This window comes from Archocentrus centrarchus, chromosome 4 (assembly GCF_007364275.1).
Source record: "Archocentrus centrarchus isolate MPI-CPG fArcCen1 chromosome 4, fArcCen1, whole genome shotgun sequence".
NCBI lineage: Eukaryota > Metazoa > Chordata > Actinopteri > Cichliformes > Cichlidae > Archocentrus > Archocentrus centrarchus.
Genome location: NC_044349.1, coordinates 37,458,982 through 37,486,874, shown reverse-complemented (window position 1 = coordinate 37,486,874; position 27,893 = coordinate 37,458,982). Strand labels below are relative to the sequence as shown.

At 42.7% G+C, this 27,893-nt stretch overlaps 1 protein-coding gene across 1 annotated transcript; it reads right to left on the bottom strand.

Annotated features, from left to right (window-relative positions):
- Window positions 1–211: 211 nt before the first annotated feature.
- On the bottom strand, window positions 212–27,814 carry espnla (espin like a). The gene is made up of 11 exons (XM_030726552.1): window positions 27,516–27,814; window positions 25,052–25,242; window positions 22,692–22,878; window positions 22,427–22,609; window positions 22,199–22,330; window positions 11,759–11,920; window positions 11,531–11,672; window positions 11,217–11,389; window positions 10,948–11,112; window positions 8,779–9,731; window positions 212–1,148 (listed from the first exon to the last, which is right to left on the bottom strand). The coding sequence occupies exons 1-11, from the start codon at window positions 27,807–27,809 to the stop codon at window positions 617–619; spliced, it is 3,114 nt and encodes a 1,037-aa protein (XP_030582412.1). The 5' UTR covers window positions 27,810–27,814; the 3' UTR covers window positions 212–616.
- Between the last annotated feature and the right edge of the window lie 79 nt (window positions 27,815–27,893).

Here is a 27,893-nt window from a genome sequence, read left to right as displayed (position 1 = left end):
ATCATGATGGTATGATGTCAATAACCTCCTGCTTTATTTTGTGCATGAGGATAATAATAAGTAAGATTTTTAATGAAGGCTCAGATCAATTAAACTAATATGAAAACAATGACAATAAATCAAGCTCTATGTTAGGATTTATTTGTAAGGATGTCACATTTGGTTCTCAGTCTGAGGCTATTTAACATGAAATTCTCTCTTACCAAAGAAAAAACCAAACACTTATCTTCAAAATAAAGATGTTTACTCTCAGAAAAAGAACAAAAAATCACACTTTTAGCACTCTTTTTTAATAGGGCTGGGTATGGTTTGAAATTTGTTGATGATATTGCCAGTTAGTTTAGCTGAATTACAATACTAGAACCAAGGTAGATCAATATGCTACTATTATAAACATTTTTTTATAAATAGTAAAAAATTAACAAAATTATAATTCAAACAAGGAAATTTCAGATTAAATAATAAGTAAACAAGACCATTAGGATCTAGGTTTAGGTTTTTTGTGTCAACTTTACTTGACAACTGATGATGCAGATGTTTAGTTCACGAATCAGTCTGAGACACAGCCCTGATGTTATCTAACAGCAAAGCATACAAAAATGTTTTAAAAATACGACTACTCAAAATCAAAAATCTCTGCCTCCTTCTCTTTCCAAAAAGCAAAACTACGATCAATATATTTACAAATTTCTTCATTACTAAAACTGGAAATGTCAGTCCCAGTGTAGAGCGTTCCCTCATCCGGCGTAGGTGTCTGCACTATGACTTTAGGGACCGGTCTAATCTCTGGGAGGGTGTGTTTCACTGTGTCTGTAGTGCTTTCAGGCTGAGTCACGGTCTTCCCAAAGAAATTTACTTTAATGTCCTCAAAGCCGTCCTTCCACTCGCGGTTCCCGGCCTCAATGTCCTGAATGACAGCCTTATGAAAGTCCCTGACCATCTCCCAGGGGAAGCTCCCCACGTGGTCGAACACCTCGAAGCACAGCAGATGCCTCATTTTACGTTCATCGACGGGCAGGTCCAGCTCCAGGATGTGAAAGTAGCCCAGCATGAAGAGATCTAGGGTCAGGTTGTCGTACTCTACAGGAACGCCATCCAGACGGGGTAAGAACTGCTCTGGTGAGTATAGGGCTTTCTGCCTGTGGAGCCTGTGGATAACACTGCAGGTTACACAACAATTTATTTCATTTTCTGTCATTGAGCTCAAATTAAACAACCAGAGAAGATTCAGCCCAGAATATCTTTAATGTTTTTCCTGTCTACTGGTTCAAAACTCATAGACACAGTATTTACTGCCCTATAAATGAAAAAAGGCAAGCTCCACAACTGAGAAGCCTGATATTTGGTATTTTTAGTCATGCTGCTGAGTTTCTGCAATGCAAACAAGACAACTGCACCACAAAAAAAAAAAGTTTTTTCAGAGATCAGGGTAAAATAGTATTTTTCCTTATTTGTTTTCAATGCTGTTCAATTAATTTTTATGTTAAATATGTTTTTTAATCTTTTTCATGCTTAAATTTAGTTTTTGGCTAATAATTTTATTTAATTGGGCGTTTGAGGGACACCTGAGCAGTGAAGGCATAAATGAAGGTTCTTTAAAAAGGTTCAACAGTCCCTTTTATTTCCATTTTTCTGTCACATCCATCCATCCATCCATCTGTTAAACCAACCAACCAACCAACCAACCCACCATCCGTCCAACCAACCAACCAACCATCTATCTAACCATCCGTCCGTCCAATCAACCAACCATCATCTATCTATCCAGCCATCCATCCAACCAACCATCCATCCAATTGTCCGTCCATCCAACCAACCAACCAACCATCCATCTAACTGTCCGTCTGTCCAATCAACCAACCATCCATCGATCTATCCAGCCATCCAACCAACCATCCATCCAATTGTCCGTCCATCCGTCCAACCAACCAACCATCCATCCAATTGTCCGCCCGTCCGTCCAACCAACCAACCATCCATCCAACTGTCCGTCCATCTGTCCGTCCCTCCAACCATCCATCCAGCCATCCGTCCATCTGTCCAACCAACCAACCATCATCCATCCATCCGTCCGTACATCCAACCATCTGTCCATCCATACATCATCCGTCCGTTGAATCATTTGTTCCATCTATCCATTCATCCACCTGTCGATCCATTCATCCAACCAATAGTCCAGCCATCATCCATCCATCCATCCATCCATCCATCCAACCAACATCCATCCGTCCAACCACCCAACCAACCATCCATCCAACTGTCCGTCTCTCCAACCAACCAACCTTCTATCTCTCTCCTGCCTCTCTGCCCTCCCCATCTCTCCTAAACACCACTGATTGAATTTTCTCCACTATGAGATCGGGGAAAGGGGAGTCTGCATGTCCGAGTGGAACTTGGTGTTGGCTCTCACTGCGGTATTGTATCACTTCCTGTTTCGGAGCACAGTGGTTTGCTGTCTGTTAGCTGTTATATCTGTATAACTCGATTTATCTGGATAACATATTTTAGTGTAATCTTCACCTACTTTAAATAGCATACTCTTTACTGAATCACCTGTATTCACATTATTCACTTTATTTGTTTTTAGAAATTTGCTAGCTTAGTTCAGCTAGTAGCTTAGCCCTTAGCCGACTCACTACCAGCATGGCTTCTTCTCCTGTCTCTCCTGCACTTTCCTGCTCTGGGTGTCACATGTTTAGTTACTCCTCGGCCTCCTTTAGCAGTACCGGTACTTGTAATAAATGTAGTCTGTTTGTAGCTCTGGAGGCCAGGCTTTCTGAATTGGAGACTCGGCTCCGCACCCTGGAAAATCCTGTATCTAGCCAGGCCCCTGTAGCGGGTGCGGACCATGGTAGCTTAGCCGCTGTTAGCTCCCCCCCAGCAGATCCCGAGCAGCAGGGTAAACAGGCTGGCTGGGTGACGGTGAGGAGGAAGCGTAGTCCTAAGCAGAAGCCTCGGGTACACCACCAACCTGTTCACGTCTCTAACCGTTTTTCTCCTCTCAGCGACACACCCGCCGAGGAACAAACTCTGGTTATTGGCAACTCTGTTTTGAGAAACGTGAAGCTAGAGACACCAGCGACCATAGTCAAATGTCTTCCAGGGGCCAGAGCAGGTGACATTCATGGAAATTTGAAACTGCTGGCTAAGGCTAATCGTAGATTTGGTAAGATCGTTATTCACGTCGGCAGTAATGACACCCGGTTACGCCAATCGGAGGTCACTAAAATTAATATTGACTCGGTGTGTAACTTTGCAAAAACAATGTTGGACTCTGTAGTTTTCTCTGGGCCCCTCCCCAATCAGACCAGGAGCGACATGTTTAGCCGCATGTTCTCCTTGAACCGCTGGCTGTCTGAGTGGTGTCCAAAAAATGACGTGGGCTTCATAGATAATTGGCAAAGTTTCTGGGGAAAACCTGGTCTTGTTAGGAGAGATGGCATCCATCCCACTTTGGATGGAGCAGCTCTCATTTCTAGAAATATGGCCAAATTTATTAACCCTCCTAAAACCTGACTACCCAGGGTTGAGACCAGGAAGCAGAGTTGCAGTCTTACACGCCTCTCTGCAGCTTCTCTCCTCCTGCCATAAAACAATTAAATGCGGATTATTAAACATTAGGTCTCTCTCTTCCAAGTCCCTATTAGTAAATGATTTAATAATTGATCAACGTATTGATTTATTCTGCCTTACAGAAACATGGTTACAGCAGGATGAATATGTTAGTTTAAATGAATCAACACCCCCGAGTCACAGTAACTGTCAGAATGCTCGAAGCACAGGTCGAGGAGGAGGAGTAGCTGCAATCTTCAATTCCAGCTTATTAATTAATCAAAGACCCAGACAAAGTTTTCATTCTTTTGAAAGCCTGACTCTTAGTCTTGTCCATCCTAATTGGGAAAATCAAAAACCTGTTTTATTTGTTATTATCTATCGTCCACCTGGTCCTTACTCAGAGTTTCTGTCTGATTTCTCAGACTTTTTATCTGATTTAGTGCTCAGTTCAGATAAAATAATTATAGTGGGTGATTTTAACATCCATGTAGATGCTGAGAATGACAGCCTCAACACTGCATTTAATCTATTGTTAGATTCAATTGGCTTCTCTCAAAATGTAAAGGAGCCCACCCACTACTTTAATCATACTCTGGATCTTGTCCTAACATATGGCATAGAAACTGAAGACTTAACAGTATTCCCTGAAAGCCCCCTCCTGTCTGATCATTTCTTAGTAACATTTACATTTACTTTAATGGATTACACAGCAGTGTGGAATAAGTTTTATTACAGTAGAAGTCTTTCTGAAAGTGCTGTAACTAAGTTTAAGGATCTAATTCCTTCATTGTTATGCTCTTCAGTGCCATGTGCCAACACAGTGCAGAGCAGCTACCTAAACTCTGCTCCCAGTGAGGTCGATTATCTCGTCAATAGTTTTACATCCTCACTGCGTACAACTTTGGATACTGTGGCTCCTCTGAAAAGGAAAGCTTCAAATCAGAAGTGCCTGACTCTGTGGTATAATTCACAAACGCACAGCTTAAAGCAGATAACCCGTAAGCTGGAGAGGGAATGGCGTCTCACTAAATTAGAAGATGCTCATTTAGCCTGGAAAAAGAGTTTGTTGCTCTATAAAAAAGCCCTCCGTAAAGCTAGGACATCTTACTATTCATCATTAATTGAAGAAAATAAGAACAACCCCTGCACTGTAGCCAGGCTGACAAAGAGTCAGAGCTCTGAAGAGCCGAGTATTCCTTTCGCTTTAACTAGTAGTGACTTCATGGATTTCTTTACAAATAAAATTTTAGACATTAGAGAAAAAATTACTCATAACCATCTCAAAGATTATTCTTCATGTTCGGCTGCTTTCAGCACTGCTGGTATTTGTTTAGACTCTTTCGCTCCAGTTGATATTTCAGAGTTAACTTCAATAGTTACTTCCTCCAAACCAGCAACATGTTTGTTAGATCCCATTCCTACTAGACTGTTCAAAGAAGTCTTTCCGTTTATTGATGCTTCAATCTTAAAAATGATCAATCAGTCTTTATTAGTTGGCTATGTACCACAGACCTTCAAGGTGGCTGTAATTAAACCTCTACTTAAAAAGCCATCACTTGACCCAGCTGCCTTAGCTAATTATAGGCCAATCTCCAACCTTCCTTTTCTCTCAAAGATTCTTGAAAGAGTAGTTGTAAAACAGCTAACTGATCATCTGCAGAGGAATGGTTTATTTGAAGAGTTTCAGTCAGGTTTCAGAATTCATCACAGTACAGAAACAGCATTAGTGAAGGTTACCAATGATCTTCTTACATCCTCTGACAGTGGACTCATCTCTGTTCTTGTCCTGTTGGACCTCAGTGCAGCTTTGATACTGTTGACCATAACATTTTATTACAGAGATTAGAGCATGCTACAGGTATTAAAGGTACTGCACTGCAGTGGTTTGAATCATATTTATCTCATAGACTCCAATTTGTTCATGTAAATGGGGAGTCTTCTTCACACACTAAGGTTAAGTATGGAGTTCCACAGGGTTCTGTGCTAGGAACAATTTTATTTACAATATACATGTTTCCCTTAGGCAGTATTATTAGAAAGCATTGCATCAATTTTCATTGTTATGCAGATGATACTCAGCTTTACCTATCAATGAAGCCAGAGGACACACATCAATTCATTAAACACAGGAATGTCTTGAAGACATTAAGGCCTGGATGACCTCTAATTTCCTGCTTCTAAATTCAGATAAAACTGAAATTCTTGTTCTCGGCCCCACAAATCTGAGAAACATGGTGTCTAACCAGATACTTACTCTAGATGGCATTACTTTGGCCTCCAGTAACACTGTGAGAAATCTAGGAGTCATTTTTGACCAGGATATGTCCTTCAATGCACATATTAAACAAATATGTAGGACCGCTTTTTTGCATTTGTGCAATATTTCTAAAATTAGAAACATCTTTTCTCAGAGTGATGCTGAAAAGCTAATTCATGCATTTATTACTTCTAGGGTGGACTATTGTAATTCATTATTATCAAGCTGTCCTAAAAGCTCCCTGAAAAGCCTTCAGCTGATCCAAAATGCTGCAGCTAGAGTACTGACAGGGACTAGAAAGAGAGAGCAGATTTCTCCCATATTGGCTTCTCTTCATTGGCTCCCTGTTAAATCTAGAATAGAATTTAAAATCCTTCTCCTCACATACAAGGTCTTGAATAATCAGGCCCCATCTTATCTTAAAGACCTCATAGTACCATATCACCCCAATAGAGCACTTCGCTCTCAGACTGCTGGCTTACTTGTGGTTCCTAGGATACTTAAGAGTAGAATGGGAGGCAGAGCCTTCAGCTTTCAGGCCCCTCTTCTGTGGAACCAGCTCCCAGCTTGGATTTGGGAGACAGACACCCTCTCTATTTTTAAGATTAGACTTAAAACTTTCCTTTTTGATCAAGCTTATAGTTAGGGCTGGATCAGGTGACCCTGAACCATCCCTTAGTTATGCTGCTATAGGCCTAGTCTGCTGGGGGGTTCACATAATGCACTGTTTCTTCTCATTCACCTTATTTACTTTGTTTATACTCCACTCTGCATTTAATCATTAATTGATATTAATCTCTGGCTCTCTTCCACAGCATATCTTTTCTCTCCCCTCAGCCCAACCGGTCGCGGCAGATGACTGCCCCTCCCTGAGCCTGGTTCTGCTGGAGGTTTCTTCCTGTTAAAAGGGAGTTTTTCCTTTCCACTGTCGCCAAGTGCTGCTCATAGGGGGTCGTTTTGACTGTTGGGTTTTCTCTGTATTATTGTAGGGTCTTTACCCACAATACAAAGCGCCTTGAGGTGACTGTTTGTTGTGATTTGGCGCTATATAAATAAAATTGAATTGAATTGAATTGAATTGAACAGACCTGGTCGGCTACGTCATCGATTCTTGGAGCTCGTGGAGACCTGTGTGCCTCTCAGCTCTGGAGGTTGAGGACGTGGAAGATGTTTACATATTCGGCTACTTGGTGACGGGATCTCTTCTGTTTGGGCTTGGAGGATACCTGATTTACCGGGAAATTAAGAAAATCTGGGCAGCATTTCGGCATCTGCCGAGGCTGCAAAACCTAGAAAATCGGTTGTGCAGAGCTGTACAGACTCAGACTCAAAGCCTGTTGGACTTGAGCCGTAAAGCAGACGCATAGTTCAGCTGAGAACGTGCTCGCAGGCGAGAGGGATTAGATCTGGAGATAAGGTTCGGTTCTTGCACGGCGAGGACGGTAACTAATGAATTTGGCATATTGGATTTTACTGAACGGGTTCCTCAGTGAAACTGAAGGCTGTTGGAAAAAAAAAACAGGCAGCCTGTTCCTAAACAACATCTGCATTATCAGGAATTCAGCTCCCTAGCTGGCCTTGGGTTGGTAATCATATCTCTCCGGGACAATGTGTGATGGACGCTCTTCCCCTCTGCCCTCTCTGTGATTTGTGTGAACTGGATCTGGTGTACCACGGCCGCTGATGAACTTCCATCACTATCAGCAAACTGTTTTGGCTAGGAGCTGGCACCTGGCTCCACAATGCCCTGACCCTTTAAATGTGCATATGCTTTGCTAAGGTGGTTATTTTGGACCCTGAGCACCGTACCAGGGTCCAAAAATACCAGATGACTTTTTTTTAACCTAACTACCCCATGATGTGTGTTTCTTTCCTTTTTCTGGGGACTGATTGCACCGGTGGTGCCAGCGCAGCTGCAGCTGCGGACACCCATCTCCCTATGTTAGTCTTGTCTGTTTTCCTCTGGATGATTGTTCTGAACGGAATTTCATTATATTATGACGGAATGTCTTTATATAATTCGTTGTATAATGATTAATTTCATTGTATGTATAATGACAATGAAGTTCTATTCTATTCTATCTATACAGCCATCGATCCATCAACCAACCATTCATCTGTCCATCCAACCATCTGTCCATCGAATCATTCGTTCCACCCATCCATCCATCCATCCATCCAACCGTCCGTCCCATCAGTCCGTCCATCCATCAAACCATCTGTCCATCCAACAGTCCATCCATCCATCCATCCATCCATCCATCCATCCATCGAATCATTCGTTCCATCCATCCATCCATCCATCCATCCATCCATCCATCCATCCAACCAACCATCTATCCAACTCTAAATCCATCCATCTGTCTGTCCATTCACTAGTCTGTCCATCATCCATCCAATTATCCGTCCATCCATGCATCCGTCCATCTGTCCGTTCATCCATTCATCCGTCCGTCCATCCATCCATTCTTCCATCTGTTCATCCATTCATGCAACCAACCGACCAACCATCCATCTGTTATGGGGCAGCAGTCTAAGGAGAGAAGTTCTACAGAGAAGCATCTCAGTATAATGAGGTCAAAATAGCTTGGTTGAGGATCAGCCATACTTCCTGTGTATGTTTTTATAGAGTATAAAACTCTCCTTTTTTTAAGCAATTGCCATAGCGGAAGCTAAGAATATTTTGATTAGTCAGATTTTTACATTTGATGTCCTTAAAAGAAAACAGATATTGTTCTTAACCACATTTAGCTTACATTTTACCTGATTAATTTGTGATTCTAATGTCAGTGGTTCTAGCATCATAGACCAAAAGTTACAATATGATCTCACACACTAAAACCCACCGTAAAACTTAACATGAGATGAGAAGTGTGTCACTCATGTTTCTGAAAGTACAAAACTAGAGCCACGTTGTGTGAATGTTTTCTGTTTTAGAACAGGGAGCGAAAGCCATCCTGCCATACCTTCGTATCTGCTTTGAAGGAACGCTGGAAATCATCTTTCTCCAGTTTCCCAGCATTTTGTTGACAGCGCTCCTCTGCTTGAAGAAGTGTCCCAGGGAACTGTTCATCATCTCTGACTGAGCATGCTCCATGCTGCTCCTATGACCAGAAGTGTCACTCATCTCTGGGTTTCCTCCACTCATCTTCCTCTCTGCTGCATCCTTGCTCTTCAGTGTCACTGTGTAAGCAGATTTCTTCCAGTGGCCTAAAAACAGAACAACTATCCTCTCCTTTCTAAGGCTGGTGGTCTCTTGAACATCTGCAACATTTTCATCATAGTCAATGCCGGAGTCACTGTTCTGATCTGTTTCTGCAACTGGCTCCAACACTTTAGCCTGCTTGCCCAACTCTGCGGCCTCAAGCTGCGTAGAAGAGGTTAACATGTCAGCTTCTGCAGGCTCGGCCAACAAAGACAAGTTCTGTGCTTCAAAATTTGACTTCAGAGTCCTCACAGACACCCCAAATTGATGGATTTCATCCTCTATCATCTCCCTGCGTCCCCTGGTAGATTGCTGTCTGTCTGGCGGCTGAGAAAACACCGTGATAAGCTCGGTGTTGGGCATCTTGCAATGGGGCTGGTCCGTCAGGTTGGTCATGAGCAGAGACATACTCTTTACGATGCCCGAGATACGGCCGCACCACACAGGTAGTGGAACCTGACTTGTGAAGTTCCCAAATTGCGTGTTGACAGTGATGTTCACTATGGGGGCTGGCAGGATGTGCCTGAGCTCCTCGGCTAGTCGAGCCAGCTCCAGCTCATAGCCTTCACAGTTCCTTTGCATGGAGACGTTGGCAATCTGCTGCTCCAGATAGATGAGATCACCCTCAGTCAGCAGCTCACCAGAGGGCCCCAGGATGGCATTGTGGGCTTGGGAGTACCTCCAGCTGACTTTGGCAAATCTGTTCCCGTTTTCCTGTAAAAGAAGAGGCAAACAGCAGATAAACATGCAGGATGCCATTTTTAAGGCTTTTAAACATTTCAGAGGGTTTTGGCGTGCAAGAAAAAGAGTAATGATACATTAAAACTGCAACCCAGGCCTCATCCAAACCTCATAAATATGACTTGACTCACAATGTGCTATGTGTTCAGTGATTTGTTATGAGCAATTAAAAATAAATGGGGACTGAATTTCCAAGTGCTTTTCAGATTTTCAGCAATGCAGATTTAGAAAAGCAACACAAAACAGACGTGCAATTTTTGGTTCTTTCATTATGGTTAGACTCAGTAAGTATTTGTTTAAGAGAGGTTTCATTTAAATTAGGCTTTACAGTAAATAGCAGGATTATTATGGATCACTGTGGTGGTTATTCTCAAGTAAAAGCTGTTACATTTATAATGTAAGAAAATCATCAATCATAGCTTCCTCCACCCAAAGCTGTTACTGAGATTGCTGCTTTTGCTCATCCAGCAGGCGGAAATTCAAAGTTTTCTGTCGATGAACTTGTTAATTTTACGTTTCCTGTCTTTCCAAACTCTCCAAATATTCTCCCAAATATTTGCTAATATTTAAATGACTATTTCAAGAAACCAGGAAGGCCTGTGCCGTTTGGATTTAAATATAAAAGAAATGGTGAAGTGTGTTCACAAGTTTAAACTGAACAGGTTTCTTCCTGTTACTGCAGCCAAAACATTAAATACAACCTATAACAAAATAACTCAGTAAAGTAAAAAAAAAAAAAAAAAATACCAATAAACTTGGTTCAAACAACAGAAGTTGGTTAAATAGAAAAAAGTTTTTGTTTGTATATGTCATAAATAACTTCTTGTGTTAATTCTTTCTGATTGATTTTAGCTTTGCGTCAATCACAGTGTGTGTGGTCTCAAACTTGCAGACTGCAGAGTGTGTGTGGCTTTTTTGTTGATCAGTATACACATCTGAAACACAATACTAAGAAATTTAAAGTATCCAAAACTCTACAAGTAAAGATGCACACAACTTCATGAGAGCTTTCCATGTCCACCTACTTACTGCATAATATTGAAGTACCATTAGAGTTTATAGTAGCAACACACAGCCATTTTTTAAATATACAGGACACTTAGTCCTACGTGTGCAGCACCTTCAGGATCAGATTTTTTTGACTGAAGTTACTAAATTATACCCTAATTCATCTTTCAAATGAGATTACCTTCCTCCTCTGATCCTCCTCATCCAGCAGCCTGGCCTGCAGCTGTCTCACCATGACTTGCCTTTTCCATTCAGCTATGGGACGGCCTCTCTCATCATGGGTGGGCACCAGATAATCAATGTCTGACAGGTTGGCCTCCTCAGTAGGTAGGACCACCATCTTATTCTTCAGAGAAACATGGAGTGGTGGTGTTCTAGCTATCGGCATTTTATCCAAAGAAAGGAAGTGCCTGCAAAGGCAGGATATTTAAGGAATCCGAGTATACTCACAGCTTGTCCAGTGAAGGCTCCTGATATTCCCGACTGTTTTAAAGATTTAATGGACTTCATGTCGCCAAGAAGTTTTTTTTCAGCCAGGAGGTTTGCATCAGGCAACGCCGTCTTATCAGTACAGACAGTTCTCTCACTCCCAGCGGCCTTGGGTTGATTGAAACCTTTAATAACTGCAATACAAATCATAAGCAGTCATTTTAAAGCAGATTAGTGTTTGAAATGACTCACCATAATCGTTAAATTGTGCAATAAATGGCTGCCTTGCTTTGCAATAAGAGCAATTAAATAAGCTCCACAGATGTTTCTCTCACCAGATGTTGCCATTTGAACCTGCTCTATTCTACCGACAATCATTCTCTCGGCCTGGGCAGGTGTGGATGAATCAGAAGGTAGAGAAGGAGCAGGTGGGGGCCGAGGGCACCTCGCCTGTGGAGACTCATCGCTCTCAGGCTGCTATTTTAGACAAAGAAAGGGGCACCGCCAGGATGCTTTAAGAAACAATGAGACAGAAAACATCTTAAAAACTAAACTGTGTTTACCTTTAAACTGTCCATGTGGGAACTGCTGCTGTGGCTGTTTGTGCATGTGTCCGTCAGGCTCCTGTAGTAGTCCTCCTCGCTGTGCTGCAACACCACAGCCGGCTTCACTTTCGCCTCCTCCGCTGCAGTGAGAACCTCGATGGGCTTATCTGCACAGGAAGTCTGCAAACATCACATTTAAAGCTACGCAGGATGAGATACTGTACTGTACTGCTCTGTATTTATCCCAAAATACAGAGCAGTATTCTGCAGCCAAACTATTAAAGAGCTCAAATTAAATAATGCAGAATAGCTCAATAGAATAACAAATAAATACAAGATGGCAAAAAAAGATAGTAAGATTAAAAAAAAAAAAAAATCACAAAAAAAGGAAAAAAAATGTAAATGTCAAGAAGTGGAAAAAATGCAATAAAGGAAACCAAAACAAAATGTCTCAGTAAGAAAAAATTCCTCCAGGGAACAGTCTGAATAAGTAAACTGCATTTCATTTATTATTCAGCATAAGCAAAATAAACAAACAGAAACAAAACAACAAACACCAATGAATCATTAACGGTTCCTCTCAGTCGGCTCATCCCAAGAAGGAGAAAACATCCCTGTGTCGGAGCACAGCGGGATTTCCATCAAACAGCTGGTCTGATTCACTTCCTGCTAGATCCATGTTAAAGCTCAAAATCGCTCTACAAACTTTTTAAACGTTTCTTTGACCTTATATGGACACTTACAGAGAACTGAAGCTTCCTCTAGCTTCTGTTCATACTGACAATTTGTGTCACAAACCCCCAAAAGGGTTTGTTATATTCTTTCATTTGATATTTTATTTAGATCTGATCTTTTTCTGTCTGGACTGCTGTGTCTGTCTGTGCACGTGTCTGTTCTGATCTGTTCTGCTTCCTGGTCCTCTTCCACTTCTCATGCCTACGGTGCACCACAAGGTTCTGTTATGGGGCCTCTGTTGTTTCTGTCGCTCCCTCTTTGGCAAATTTTAATAACATTCCTTATCACTGCTACCCAGATGATGTTCAGTTTTGTATCTCATTTAAGTACATGTGCATTAGCTCCCTGTTAACTTCAAGGCCCAGTTTTGACCTTTAGAACCCTGTAGGGACAAGCATCGGTGTAGATCAGTGACCCTTTACAGCCCCAGCAGGTCCCTGAGGTCATGTGATCAGGGCGTGCTGGCTGTGCACAAACAAAGCTGAGAAGCAAAGGAGACAAAGCTTCTGCATCAGTGACCCCGGGAACACCCTCCCTCTGAGCCTGACGTCTGTCAACTTACTTTGGGTAACTTTTTGTCTTCATGTATTTAGTAATTTGTTCTGAAGCATTTTGTGATATTTATCTTGAAATGCTATATAAACAAAATGACACTTACATTGTTGGTCAAAGGAGCCCTGAACATTACCAGAACATTACCACTGGCCCTTAATATGCTCTAAAGTTCTCTTCTGCTGAAGCACACTGTAAAAAAAATTAATATTTTCATAGTTTTAAAACCCCTAAACGTTTAATACATGTTTTAACCCAAGAAAGGTGCCATTACTTTGTGTGCAATGCTTTCCTGAGCTGTCAACATTTCAAACGGCTCGCAATTTATGAACAAGGAAAAAAATGACTCACTGCACCGCTTTTGGTTATAATTTCCCATCAAAAGGAAACAAGTGAAGAAATGTTGTCCTTCACAGCTTACTTGTCCATAAAACGGGGGGAAAAGAGCAGGAAACTACCAAAAGAGCTGCAGCTGTTCTTTCCCGAAGCATTTGATTTATTTAGTCGATTGAAATGGATCATAAATGCTGCTGGTTATAAGCAGTGACTAAAACTATATAAACATGCTCAGACAATGAGTGAAAATCCTTCTAGAATCATGAAAGACAGGAAATATCAGATATATATCTCCAGCTAAGCAGTAAACCATCAGCTCTGAAAAACACCCAAAGGTCACGACCCCGACCAACTGAGACTGATGCAGCTACTCAGAGGGACGCAGCCGTACGGTGACCAGCATGTGTGTGACCATGACCATGCTTATGTGTGAACACGAAACTCACTTAAATAAAAAAATAGAGGAGGATTATGTGATGGTGATGGATGCTATTCTCTATTCTGGGACCTGCTTCATCGTAAAGTTTGAACCACATGCCTATAAAAACTTAAACTTTCTTAGTTTTTTTGTATATCACACTTATATGTTTCAGATAAACTAATGCTAATATTAGACAAAGATAACCCGAGTAAATACAAAAATGCAGTTTTTAAATGATGATTTAATTTATTGAGAGAAAAAAGCTCTCCAGACATGCTGGCCCTGTGTGAGAAAACTGCCAATGAATTAGTTGTGATTAAACACATTGTTTTTATAAAGCTGAGTTTAATTTTGCTGCCACACTCAGGCCTGATCACTGCCAGAGCTGCTGAACCAAGAAACCCCCATTAACAGAAGCTGTCTGACAAAGTGAAGCAGGCTCAAAGATCTCAGAAAGCAGCACATCATCCACGATCTAAAGAAGCAGCTGAGGAACACAGTCACTGACATCAATCAGTCTGAAAGGCTTACAGAGCCATTTCTGAGGCTCTGGGACTGCACAGAACCACAGTGAGAGCCGTTATCCACACATGCAGAAAACCTGGAGCAGTGGGAACCTTCTCAGGAGCGACCGGGCCAAAGTTCCTCCAGTGATGAGAAAGACTCACTGCCAGTTATCACAAACTCTGGGTTGCAGTTATTAGGATAGGAGGCAGTTACTCTCTCACACAGGGAAGGTAGGTTTGATAACTTTGTTCCAAAAGAAATCATCATTTAAAAACTGCACTTTGTATTTACTCAGGTTATCTTTGTCTAATATTAAAATGAGTGATGTCTGTATAAAGTTTGATTGGTATCAGATTGCTGATATTAACAGAGTAAGTACACTCACACTCACACTGGTGTCTAACAAGCAGGTAAAGAACAAAGAAAAGTTTTTAGAGCTTTCATTTAAATCAGGTCACATCACACCTGCTGGAATATGACACATTTCCTGAAGTGCTGCAGGTTTTCCTGCATCACATTTAACTCCAGTTTGATGGCCGCTGTCCCTGCAAACATCACACGTGCTCTTCCTGTAACAGGCCCTGGTTCGTCTCTTTATGGAGTGACTTCATTATGGAGTCAGATTTTGATCCAGCAGCACAGAAACAGATGAAAAGAATCTTGTTTTTGTTCTTCTTACTATTATCTCAGCTCTGTGATTAGTTCAGATTGTCGGACTTTAAAGTTCATTCACAGCATGAGACCTTTAATAGAAATGGAGCTTTGCCCAGCTTAGAAGTGATTCACTTTTGGAGTTGATCTGGATCCAGGAAATTTTACAAGGATTTTTTAATATTGCAACATGAAGCAAAATTGGATTTTCTGCATTATATTTTCACAAACACGTATCAACATGCACATTTTTGTGCCACTTTAGTATCATCTGACGTTTGCTGTGCTCGTTTTTCAGGAAGTCGTTTTTATTCTGTTTTGCTTTATTGGATTTCGTCTCTGTGCCTGCACGGAGCCTCTCACAGGCCAACGACATGCATGCTCGGTCGGGTTGGTGATTCTAGATTGATCACAGGTGTGAATGTGAGCGTGGGCTTTCCCCCAGTGGCAGCTGGGACAGGATCCAGTCCCTGTTTGTCCCTGAGCTTCAGAGGCACGTATTATATTCAGCTTTTTACGCAGCATTTTTAAATCATTTACATTTTTTTGGTTATTGTATTTTATTTAGATTTTTATTTACTGAGCTCCTTTATTTTGAGCAGTTTATAGATTAATGAGCTATTTTGCTTTGTTCTATTTTACTGAGTGATTCTACTTTATTTCGTTTTAGGTTCTGTTTACTGTTTTGGCTGCTCCAAGTTTTTTCAAACTTTGAGGATAAATACAGTATATCTTCTCTTAAACTGGAATAAGATAAACTGGGAGACATCACCCTGATGTTCTCAACAAAATAAAACAAACTAATCCGGATCCCAGATCTGTCTGGATCCAGGGCCTCAATTCGTGCACTGTGTGGAGGGATTTTCACCCTGTGCTGAGCTACGCAGTCTCAGACTGCTCTTATTGCTTCTGTATGACAGAACGCTGTTTGAAATGAAAGAGGAGAGATCACTTTCACTTTGGTATGTTTTAACTCGGGTCCGTTCTGGTTGGGTAAGCACTGCTTGCCTTGCTTGTCCTGATGGAAGAGCACTGGATAGCTATGTGAAAACCACCAGGTATCATTAGTAGTTCCTTCATCTCTGCTCTGCAGTCTTTAATCTTAGCTAACAGAGGTGCATTCAATTAACCACAGACAGGACATCGTTTCTTCTTTTCTTTTTCTGCCAAAACACACACTATATGGACAAAAGCAGGGGGCATATACATCAGATTCCCCCCTGCAGGAGTTTTCCTGCTGATGTTAATGCCAGGAGGAGGTTTGGCGCTCTGCAGTTACTGAGTCAGCAGAAAGTCGGTGACTTTTACCCACTTTGTGCCTCAGCACTCAGTAGCCCTGCGCTCTAACTTTACGTGGACTGAGCTGCTGTGGTTCCTAAATGCTTCCACTTTGCACTAATCCCACTTACAGCTGATCGTGGAATATCTAGGAGTTTTTTCTATATAGTGTAATATATGCTGCTTAACACAATTAAGAGGTAAATATGTAAGGTAAAGGTACTACAGCAGGTTTGGGACCACCGAAAAGAATTTAAAAAAAGTAGATTTTAGGCAACATTTCAATACGGCAGCAGGTTCTGTGTGTCTAAGGGAATCTAAGCGTCAAAAAGTCAGTTTTATTAGGTTAAATACGGCTGGTTTTGTTTTTTCTTTTATAGGTTATTAAGCTGTATTATTATAAGGCTGCTAGGTTTTTATTTAGAATAAAAAGGGAGTTTCTGATTATGATGTACGAAGTCTAGATAAAGACATTAAGCATTTTATAGCCTGAAGACATAAAGGAGGAAATAAGCACGTGCACGTCTGAATAGGTGGCAGCATTTCACACTGTTCTAGGCAGGCTGTCGAACGTATGGAAACATTTAGGTCCCCTTTAATGAACCTGCATTGTCCTAATGCACTCCATACAGAATGCATATCAAATTCAGCTCTCAGAGGACATTATTAGTAGCCCAAACATCAAAGGCAGGCCTAATATGCTGCTGCATGCTGTAGTGCTTTATGTCCACGAGGTGGTCCGTGCCATTTCCTCTCACACAGCACTTTGATGTCGAGCAACACGAAATATGCTGTGACACTGCTCAGGCAGAGGAATAATCTTCCCAGAAGTTGTGCAATCCATAAACAGATAAACAACAAGCGGGCCGGGATATGGGAAGGGGGAGCCTGATTCCTTTGTGACCCTTTTCGTAACAGTTCAATGTCCTAAAAACTACGACGAACCCAGAGTGCGTGTGTTTAATTAGACGCAGTGGCCAGAGAGCATTTGGTTTTCATCAGCACCCCCATCACTGCTGCCACGCAGATACAGATAGCCTAACCCTGCTTTTGGCCTGGATCTGCACTCCACTCTGTCGAAGACCACAGCGGCTCTGATCACTACAGATTAGAATCCAGGGAGTTAAGAAACAGCTACTCAGTGCTGCCTCATTGTCAGACACGCAGCTCCAGTGATCTGCAGTCCCCGTGGGTCGAGCCACGGGAGAGTTTGAGTATTTCAGAAACACAGCTTGTGTTTAAGAAACATGTCTTGTAATTCTGCACTCTGGAATCAATCATTAAAACAACCTGCTTCCACGTGAAATATTCACGTTCACGGTGATAAATTGCAACAGGGAATGTATACAGCGGCTGCACATTATACACAGACCATTATAGTGTAAATACATGTCCACTCACATGGCAATATACTCTCAGGTTTCCTCCGTGGAGCGAAATGCTTGTGAGACCACTAACTGACATCTATAGCATGTTTTTGTATCTGCTGCAGCTACAAAATTAATGACTGAAAGTATTTGTCTACTTAGAGCTGAAATATTGTAGCAACTATCGGACATGTCTGGAAACTGCACGATTAAAAAAAACACACCCAATTTGCAAAAATCAACAATGACAAAATAAAGTAAGGTCATGAGGCGGGAGCGTTAGTCATGCCTAACCGTAACAGGCTCTAACTGATCAGAAAATAGGTCAAATGCTGCCAAAACATCTGCCAGCTCGGGCCTCTCAAACAGAACATACAAAACTTTCCATTCATTTCACAAAAGTAATTACTCAGCCTGTCCACTCACTCTCTGCAGCTCGAAGGAAAACAAGGCAGCAGCAAAACAAGAAAAAGACTTTCTGTTCTGATGAGGAACAATGCTCATTAATTAACCTGAGCACCATCGTGTAAATGTGCCAAATTTAACTGTAGAGGCTTTTCACCTGCAGCCCCCGGCACACAGATGATAAAGACAAAAGCATGTAACATTAAAGACCACTCGTACAAGCAGAAACAAAAGCACATGAGCACAGCAACAGAAACTATTTGACGATCAGACCAACCTTGACCTTGAACCGTTCTCCCGGAGCGCACTTCGCAGTATGACTGACACCGACTTGTGCAGCCAGGTATCGGAGCGCGCTGGGGATGTGACACTATCTTAAGATCACCATCCACTTGTTTGACACCATCATCAGCGTCTCTTAACGGTGACCAAGAGCCGCCAGGTAATAAACAATAAACTGATCGGAGAATGCTGTTAATAATTCAGGGACAGGATAGGATGTCCGGTAATGTCACCAATGCATTGACAAACCAGCGGTCGTGCTGTTACACACAGGGAGGTATCAGCGGAAGACTTGTCAAGGCACCTGGAAAAGAGACGCGTGTGGGTAATCAGGTGATTTTGTTTTTCCACCTGGGACTATTGAATGGAGGAGCTCATTCATCAATCCAAAAAGCTCCCACCTGACCCCCTCAGACTCAGCTGACTTCTCTCTGTGCAAGATGTGCAGTATATTTGGGCGGATCTTATGTGAACACAGACGGGACTATATGAGAAAATTACTTTGACAAACAAGGGATCACAGCGGGAAGATGAGCCTGGTATCATAATGTATGCAAAAATGAGACCTTTAACTTGTTTTGGTCAGCTACAAATGCTTGAAGGTTTGGACAAAATTTCAAGGGTCATGGTGCTAAGACCCTTGAAGGTTTGGGTAGCACCATGACCCTTGAAAGTTTACCCAAGTCTTCAAGCATTTGTAGCTGATCAAAACAAGTTCAAAGTCTCATTTTTGCATACATTATGATACCAGGCTCATCTTGCATTTTTTCTCTGGTGATTTCTCAGAAAACAGATCAAACATCCAGGGTACCAATGCTTGTTTCTGTTCCTCTACTTTCACATTAACTTGCTGCACTTTACTGAAACTATGATATATCCCATAATACTGATTCTCTAAGCTGGTTATAAAAAAAAACATGATAAAACATTTCTGTGTGGAGTTTGCATGTTCTCCCTGTGTCTGCGTGGGTTGTCTCTGGGTACTCCACTTTCCTTCTACAGTCCAAACACATGCAGTCGGTGGGGTTAGGTTTTAATTGGTGATTCTAAATTGCCTATAGGTGTGAATGGCTGTCTGTCTCTCTGTGTTAGCCCTGTGACAGACTGGTGACCTGTCCAGGGTGTACCCTTCCTCTTACCCTGTGACAGCTGGGATAGGTTACGAACCCCCCCCCCAACCCTGAAGTGGATAAGCAGATGGATGGACAGATGGATGGACGGACAAACGGACAGATGGATGGATGGACGGACAGATGATGGATGGAGGGACAAATGGACGAATGGATGGATGAATGGATGGATGGACGAACAGACAGACGGATGGAGGGACAGACGGGCAGATGGATGGACGGACAGATGATGGATGGATGGACGGACAGATGATGATGGAGGGACAAATGGACGAATGGATGGATGAATAGATGGATGGACGAACAGTTGGATGGATGGACGGACAGATGGATGGATGGACGGACAGATGGATGGATGGAGGGACAAATGGACGAATGGATGGATGAATGGATGGATGGACGAACAGTTGGATGGATGGACGGACAGATGGATGGATGGACGGACAGATGGATGGATGCATGTTTTATGGAGCTGTAAATGTCTCTGCCCTATCTTCTTTGTAAATATCCACTGTAACATTGTAAGTCAAATGCTCCACAGCCCTGCTGTGAGAGAGGAGAAAGTTTTTATTTCTGCAAAAGTGACAAGCACAAAAAAATTCATTAGCTTCTCTTTAAAGTTATTTCTGCGTGTTTTGTTTCTAAAAACAAAATAAAATAGAAACTGAGACGTGTGCCCTAAAAACCACAGAGATGAACGATGAATTCTGTAAGATTTCTAAAAACAACAAAAATCTCAAACACCTGATCCGTGTGCGTGCGTGTGTTTATTTGATTGCAGCTGTTGCTGAGATACGACATGATGGAAGAGTGGATGACGGGGCTGAACGAGTCTGACCTCGCTGTGAGTGATCCAAACTAATCTGCAGCTCTCTCAGGTCAACGTCCCTACATTCAGGTCACTTCTCGGAAATGAGATTATCCGACTGACACCTTAGAACCCACGAAGCTCATCATCTACATTACAAACGTGAAACACCACCAGAAATGTAATTAAGGCATGTCTACCTGTGCAGCTGGTTTCAAACCATTACATATTCTGTGCTGTAAGATTTAAACCAAGCAGCTGTGTGGTCAGGTTCTCTGACCTCTTTCTTCACATTGAGCCTCTGCTACTGTATCCAATTCATAAACTGCCAAGAAACACGATACACTATTCTGTCTGCTACCATCACTGCACAGCATCCAGAGGTGACAACCATAGCACTTCCAAGCCTCTGGAAAAAACATGACTGACAGTCAAATGTGCGTTTGATGCCAATGACATCCTGCTCTCCAGCTCCACAGAGGGATAGAGTTGCCTGCTCCGGGCATCAGAACGGTGAAAACGCTGAAACTTAAGCTTGTGGATCCCATAACGGGCTCTGCGTTTTCACCCGTGGGCCCTCCACCTGAGCCACTGGAGAGAAGTAACCGATAGGCCCTTAGCTGGCGGTGGCTCGGGCTGTGTCGGACGCCACAGCAATCCCGCGCTAATTAGCTTCCCTTTGTTCATGGCAGGATTATTTCTTAAGGGGAGCTCGGCAGTCACGCCTCACTACTTCCCTATCATCATCCTCTTCATGTATGAGTGCTGCTCTTCTCTGTTGACTTATTCATGGATCCTATTGGCCGACAGCTTTGGTTACTCCACGCTCGTCGCTGTGTAGCTTGCATTATAGGCAGCGAGTGAAGAGAGGTGGAGGAGCTACAGAGGGCTGCAGGTGGACAGCTGTGAGGCTTTAACGTGCTGACAGAGGGGTCCCCATTTAGCCTGATTCTCTGTTTCCTATTTAACATCAACTCCACCAGCTCCAGTTTCAGCATCCTTATTATTATGGATCATTTTAAAGAAAGAAGGACAGACGGAATCACAGCTAGAAGATGAGCCTGGTATCACAATGTAGGTAAAAAGGAGACCCCACATGGTCATGTGATCATTTACCCAAAAATGCCCTTTTTGAAGTTTTCTCCAGTGAATTATGCTTTTTTTTCTGCTTCTCTGCATCATAGACATTAAGTTAGTGCAATTTACTCACACTGTGATAATGATTCTCAGAGATGATTATAGAAGAAAGTTGGGAATTTAAGTTTTAGACTGTGATGCTTGGAGTGCAGCTTTAGCAGAGCTTAAATGTGTTTTTCAGCCCTGAACATTTCATATGGATATCTCCTGCACTTATGAAGTGTGCTGGAAAAAACAATGCAAATTAAAAACTGCACAATTTCAACCCCACGCCTGTGACTTTGTGGGTCTGTAACGCTGATTCTGCATTTTTTTATGCAGATTTTATAAGGAATGAGTTATATCAAAGTATTCTGAGTTTATTAGCCCAATGCAGGTCAGTGCTTCCTGCAATGACCTCTGACCTGAACAGGTAACACCAGCAAAAACAAGGTGTCAGCTCTAAAAAATTCATCAGTTGCACTAAGGAGTGCCATGCTTTCCACACAGACGAGCTAGCCTGTGGAAAACAGAGAAATAAGAACCCCCACCCCCAGTACTCACACCATGGTCTCCTGTAATGCCCTAAAGTCTTCATCCTCCACTTTCTCAGACCTCTTGAACTGAGAGCAACGCAATCAGGCTGAGTGGAAGAGAACGGCTCAGGAGAATGATAGGCTTGACCTGAATGAAATACATGTTACAAATTAAGAAAATGATTCACTGAGCTTCCAAGATCTTCCAGATGTTTGACCGTACTTGCGCTTTGATTTTCATGCCAAGGCAAACAGCTGTGCAGCGACACAAAGAGAGGAAACAAACAAGGAAAACGTGCAAAATCAAATATACTGCAGGTGACAAACAGCTTACGTTTCTCTCCATGGCACGGAGATATCTGGCACATTCACAGTGTCCGTTGTACTCTGCCAAGTCTGCTGCTGTGAACCCATCAATATCTGGATCTGAGGGGTTGGCTTGATGGGCCAGCAGGATCTTACAGCACTGAGAGATCAAACAGGATTTTATGGATACAGTTTGGCGTATTCAGGCAGAACAAAATATAAGACACAAACAATAAGAAAAAAGGTCAGCTCTAACCTCCAGCGCTCCATTCTCTGCAGCGTCATGAAGTGGGGTCCCTCCCCAGTAATCCTTCATGACCTTTGAACCCATGTGCAGTAGCTGCTTCAAGATGCAAGAGTGTCCCCTGCTGGCAGCAAAGTGCAGAGCAGTTGCTCCGTCTCTGTCCTGGCAGGACAGGCTGGCATCAGTGCAGGTCACCTGCTCAGAGTTCATTAAATAAGGATCAAAGAAAGCATCGAGTGTGAGAAACACCTTCATAAATTTGTACTTCTTCACTGACCAGCCACAACGCCACAGCTTGGTGGCCCATGTGAGCAGCAGCATGCAGGCAGGTCATGCCATCATGGGCCCTCAGGTGCACGTCAGCACCGCGGTCCTTCACAAGGTACTCGACGACATGCAGGTGACCCTCCTGGCAGGCCAGGTACAGCGGGGTGGCACCGGTAGCCGTCTGGTGGTTCACACACCTGGCTCCAACACACACATTAACAACAAGAGTGGCAGAGGTTAGCCCACCAAGATCAGCCATTAAAAAATATGTCAGCACTGGCAGCCTTATGAAGTTAATACGAGTTATTCTAATACAGACACACTTCAGGCTCTGCAGATGTCCCAGTCTCTATGAAATAAGCACCACAGCCTCCAGATGTTTGCTGCGAGGACAAGTTTAACTGTCAGTGACTAAAACTCATCTCCTGCTTCTTTGTATTTTATTTTAGTTCACTTTGTCTAGTTTTTATTTGTGTTCCACCTGGCAGGCACTAAACATGCAGATAATTCATATGAATTCATTAGAGCTACCACAGTTAGTCAAATATGTGACTTAACGTTGTGTTAGGTTTTTGTGTGTTAGGTTTTTGTGAGGAGCAGATTTGAGTTTGTGAAAAAAAACAGTCTGTCAGAGTGGTGCTCTAACAGAGCAACACAATAATCAAATGACCAAATAAAAATAACTTACTAATAACTACTGAATGTGAATAAAACATGTTAAAAATAACAACGAGCACAACGCATGGATACGTACCACCCTGGACATCTGTGTGGAAATAACCCACCAGTATAACACTGACAGCAAATGGAAAAGCTGAACTATGCTACAGAGGATATTTTATTCTTAATATTTCTTCCATTTCTGTTCACGAACCAAAGATCAAAGCTGTTTGGTCCTCGGAGCTGAGCTTCCATTGACGTGGATGCTGCTCTAACAACTGCAGGCTGAGCGTGATCGACAGCATGCAGCCATGTATTATTCACAGGTCACTGATGGTTACTTGTGATGGTCTAAATCCTGCCATGCATCATGCAAATTACAGCCAAACTCTACTGTAACAGGAGGATAAGGCAGGAAGAGCCACATACATGGTTATCTGTGCTGCTGTCTCAGGTTTAGGAGATGGAGAGGATCTAATTGGAGGGAGACGTGAGGGCGGGTGCTCGTGCCAAGAGCTAACAACTCATTTTCATTAAGAACTGCAGATGAATTACCAAACTTCATCTTCATTTCTCCCTTTTTTGGACCTTTTCCAGTGTTCTCATGTGTAATTTCATTTAGTTTCAGCGGTTTATGAACCCTGGTGTGGGAATGACCTTTTTTTCCTTTTTTGCTGTGCTTGACCTGATGACCTTCAGCATCTGTGTGAATTGAGTATTTCAAGAACAAAAAGATAAAATTAAAGCAGTGGCTGATGACATCATGAGTTTGGTCAAGATCTCAAAAACTAAAAACAAACATGAAGCGTGAGCAGATGATGGCAGAAAGGTCACCAAAGCAGTTTGAATCAAGCCTTTAGGCCCTTTGTGGATACTTCTGTGGGGCTCTGTGGGCACTGCAGACAACAAACAGTCTCATGGGGGCGCTAGAGTCAGACCGTAGGCGTCATAATCTGGGGACCATAAAGAGAAATATGTGTGACTGACTGACCACCAATCAGATTTGGATATTTGAGCTGTCTGTGCTTTATTAAATACCTTTTATCCATTTTGTTGTTACTTTGTTTTCTTGTGACATAAAAAATAATATTCTTATAATATTTTTTAAGGTATTTATTGATTCAAACATTTTTAAGTGTTTAGAAGTGGCTCCATGTAAGAGTGGAGTAAATCTGAGCCGCATACTGCTGAGGTAACCACAGGTGTGTGTGTTTGCTACATTGCTGTGTAGTTGGCGGTTAGTCCCTACTGGACATTTTCGGCTCTAGTTGTGCAGGTGAGCCACGCTGTCTGATGTCAGTCAGTGGGATCCTTCACTTCCATTGGTGTCGCTTCACTCAAAACTGAGAAAAGGTAAACTCGGGACACCCCCCCCCCCCACGTTGTGTCTGTTTTTCCACGGGCTCTGTCATCACTGCTGGTCTGTCTGTGTGGACAGCAGTGATACTCGATCCAAACAGAAAAAGAAAAATGCAAAGTCAGTTAATGCAGTTAGTTCTGATGTAGCTGGAGGTCCAATTCAGCCCACTGGTTGACTCTGAAAAGTGTTTACACTTTTTGTTCCTACACATGACTGAAACTCAAATATTAGAAAATACAACAACCAAGACTGGCCTGAAGCCACGACTACAGCCAGAGGCGCTTCATTTGGCGGCTGGTATTCTTTGTATAAACCTCGTGAGGCAGGCAAACAGAGGGCTGTGAACTCACCCAGGCGCCTCCTGAATGAGCAGTTTCAGACAGGTGAGGTCTCCGTTGGCTGCAGCGTAGTGAGCAGGCACAGCTCCACAGTTTGTCTCCACCTTGGCCACTCCACCAACAGAAAGCAGCCACTTGATGACCTCCACAGAACTGAAGCGAGCCGCGAGGTGCAGGGCGGTGGCCCCGGCAGCATCTCTATCCTGGAAACATTCACAGAGACCGCACGTGGAAGAAACTGAAGTCCTGCTGCTCTCCAGGCCCATCGGAGGGAAATAAAAAAATATCCTATACTTCCTGCAAGCATCTGGGCATATTTATACTACACATGATACATTATAATAATGGATACCCACAAAGTCAAACCCACGAAATATGTCAGAACAGGTTTAAGAAAGAGCAAATTTCATTTTATTAACTGCTTTTATGTAGCGCTGTAACTTATTACTTTCCTCTTGCTGTTATTTCTTTTCTTCTTTATTTTTGGACCCTCAGGGAGCCAAGCTGGTTCAGCTACCAACATGACTGCGTGAATATGTTTCTGTTTGTATTTATTATTTCTATTCTGTGACAGATATTCTAAAATGTTCTGATGTCATGAATGATGGTTTTCAGTAAGTCATCTTAGACAAAAATGAGTTTTAAAAAACACAAATTGCATTTATTTAGATAATCTACTATATAATTACTAAATTCATTTTCTGTTTGAATAATGTCAGACACCAACAAAAAATGCATTTCAAACATAAAGATATGTTTGAGTGTTATAGTATGCTGATATCACTGTAACCCCAAACACAGACGAACTGGTGACTCTGTGATTTGATCAACAACAAACAACAGTGAAGTCATCACAGTCAGTTTATAGAAATATCTGAAAATCATAACTGTTAAAATGAGATGCCTAATTATGGGATAATAGGGATAAAGCTTTAGTCACATCACTGATGACCATAATGACGTATTTCCCAGAAAAAATATAAATATAAATAAAAATATCTCAGCATACCTCACAGTTGTTCTTGAAGATACTTTTTCTACAGAAGTTAACTAAAACTTTCACCACCAGGGGGCAGATTTTTATTCCAATAGTTTATTTTTCTTTTATAATATTTTTGCTGCTGTTATTTCCACTTCACCTTCTTTTTAGCGTTACTCTCAGTTCCTCAGGAGGCTTTTCCCTCTGCCGGCCTCTGTGGCTTCTCTCTTACTACGTTTCCATGGGCGAGGTAAACACACACAGCGATTAGAGCAAGACGACAAGTACGCACTTTGTGTCCTTTTATATGAACTGATACAAAGCAGCAAGCTCAGCCTTAGAGCCCAGACTAATTCACACAACGCTTTTCTCCTGTAATATACACTGTGCAGTGAAATAGCAGTAGAAAACTTTACATTCAGACGGCAGAGTCACGCCCTTCTGCTGCTGTCGTCAAGCGTTCTTGGTTCGAGACCAGCTAGCTTGCCGGGCCCGAGTTGAACCCGTTTTTCGGGCCAGCGCCGAGTGCGTTCGCAGCGGAAAAAAACGCTGAACGGTTCAAATAAAGGCACCTGCACCAGAAACCCGTCGGTGGAAAAAGGGCTTCTGTGACCTCCCTGCTAAAATAAAGGTTATAATGACCTACTGCACCATCTTGTGGAACAAATTGGTATTACACAAAAGTACAGTCTGGCCCTTATTCTGCTTCAGCTGGTATCTCTGGAGCTTGAAAAAAGGTGACTGGACTTCTTTTTGCTTCTCGAAGACATTTCACATCTCATCCCAAAGGCTTCTTCAGGTCTCAACCAAATGGTGGAGAGACCCAGGTATTTGAACCCCAGTGGGTGTAGTCCCCTGGAGGTGGTTATGACCCTTGTGCATAATCACATGCGCCAAGGTGTGAAAGGTGGCATGGGTCATTTCAATCAGTGGTTTCAGATGAAACCAATTTGGGACTTCGCTCCACTGTTTCATGTGACCTATTGAGGTCACTGGAACAAAGGTGTGAATGAGGGTTGAGATGTCTGGGTAGGGAGCTCAGGATCTACCTGGGGACTACGCCCACCGGGGTTTAAATACCTGGGTCTCTCCACCATTTGGTTTGAGAACCGAAGAAGCCTTTCGGATGAGAGGTGAAACGTCTTCAAGAGACAAAAAGAAGTCCAGCCGCCTTTTCTCAAGCTCCAGAGACGGCTATGACCTGGATGACTGAGACCCTGCACAGACATTCAGCTGGTATCTCTTCAACATGACACCCAGATGTTTTTGACATAAAGTCAGAGGATTTTTTTGTTCACAGTATGTTGATAGTTTTCATTATTTTCAGGTTTTAAACTAAAGAATTTATTTACAGTAACAATGTGTAAAAGGACTGCCTGAGTTTTTAAGTGAGTGGAACTCAGCAGGAAGGAGTTTCCTCTCTCCAGAGACATGACGCTCTCGGCACAGGTTTCTCTCTCTCTTTGTGCCGAGATTGCTCTGAGTGGATATACTTACCTCAGTGTTGCAGCCTCCTTCTTGTACAAGCCACTGCAGCTCCCGGACGTTGCCGGTAGCTGCTGCATCATGTGCTGGCGTGGCCCCGTTCAAGGCCCGGGGATCAGCAGCCAGACCGAGCTCGCTCACCAGGAACTGCAGGCAGTCCAGGCGTCCACACCTGGCTGCGTGGTGCACCGGGCCAGCACCTTGACCATCAGTGATGGCTGTAGAGAGGTGATCAGAAGAGGCAAGCTCCCTCAGGGATGTGAGATCCCCCGCTCGAGCTGCCTGGATGACCCGATGAAGCACCATGCCTCGCTGCTATCAGTGGGTTATGGCACAGGCAGAACAAGCTCCCTGGAGCCCTTTCCTTTCCAGTAAAATACCTTCTCATGT

Bases quoted from the DNA above. Each gene is read 5' to 3' on its own strand.
- espnla (XM_030726552.1), bottom strand. From the start codon at position 27,809: ATGGTGCTTCATCGGGTCATCCAGGCAGCTCGAGCGGGGGATCTCACA. The intron at 22,610-22,691 runs GTCAGTGAAGAA...AACTCTGAGCAG, and splicing joins AAGCTGTGGCGTTGTGGCTG to GTGACCTGCACTGATGCCAG. The intron at 9,732-10,947 runs GTAATCTCATTT...CTTCTTTTACAG, and splicing joins AGGAGGATCAGAGGAGGAAG to GAAAACGGGAACAGATTTGC.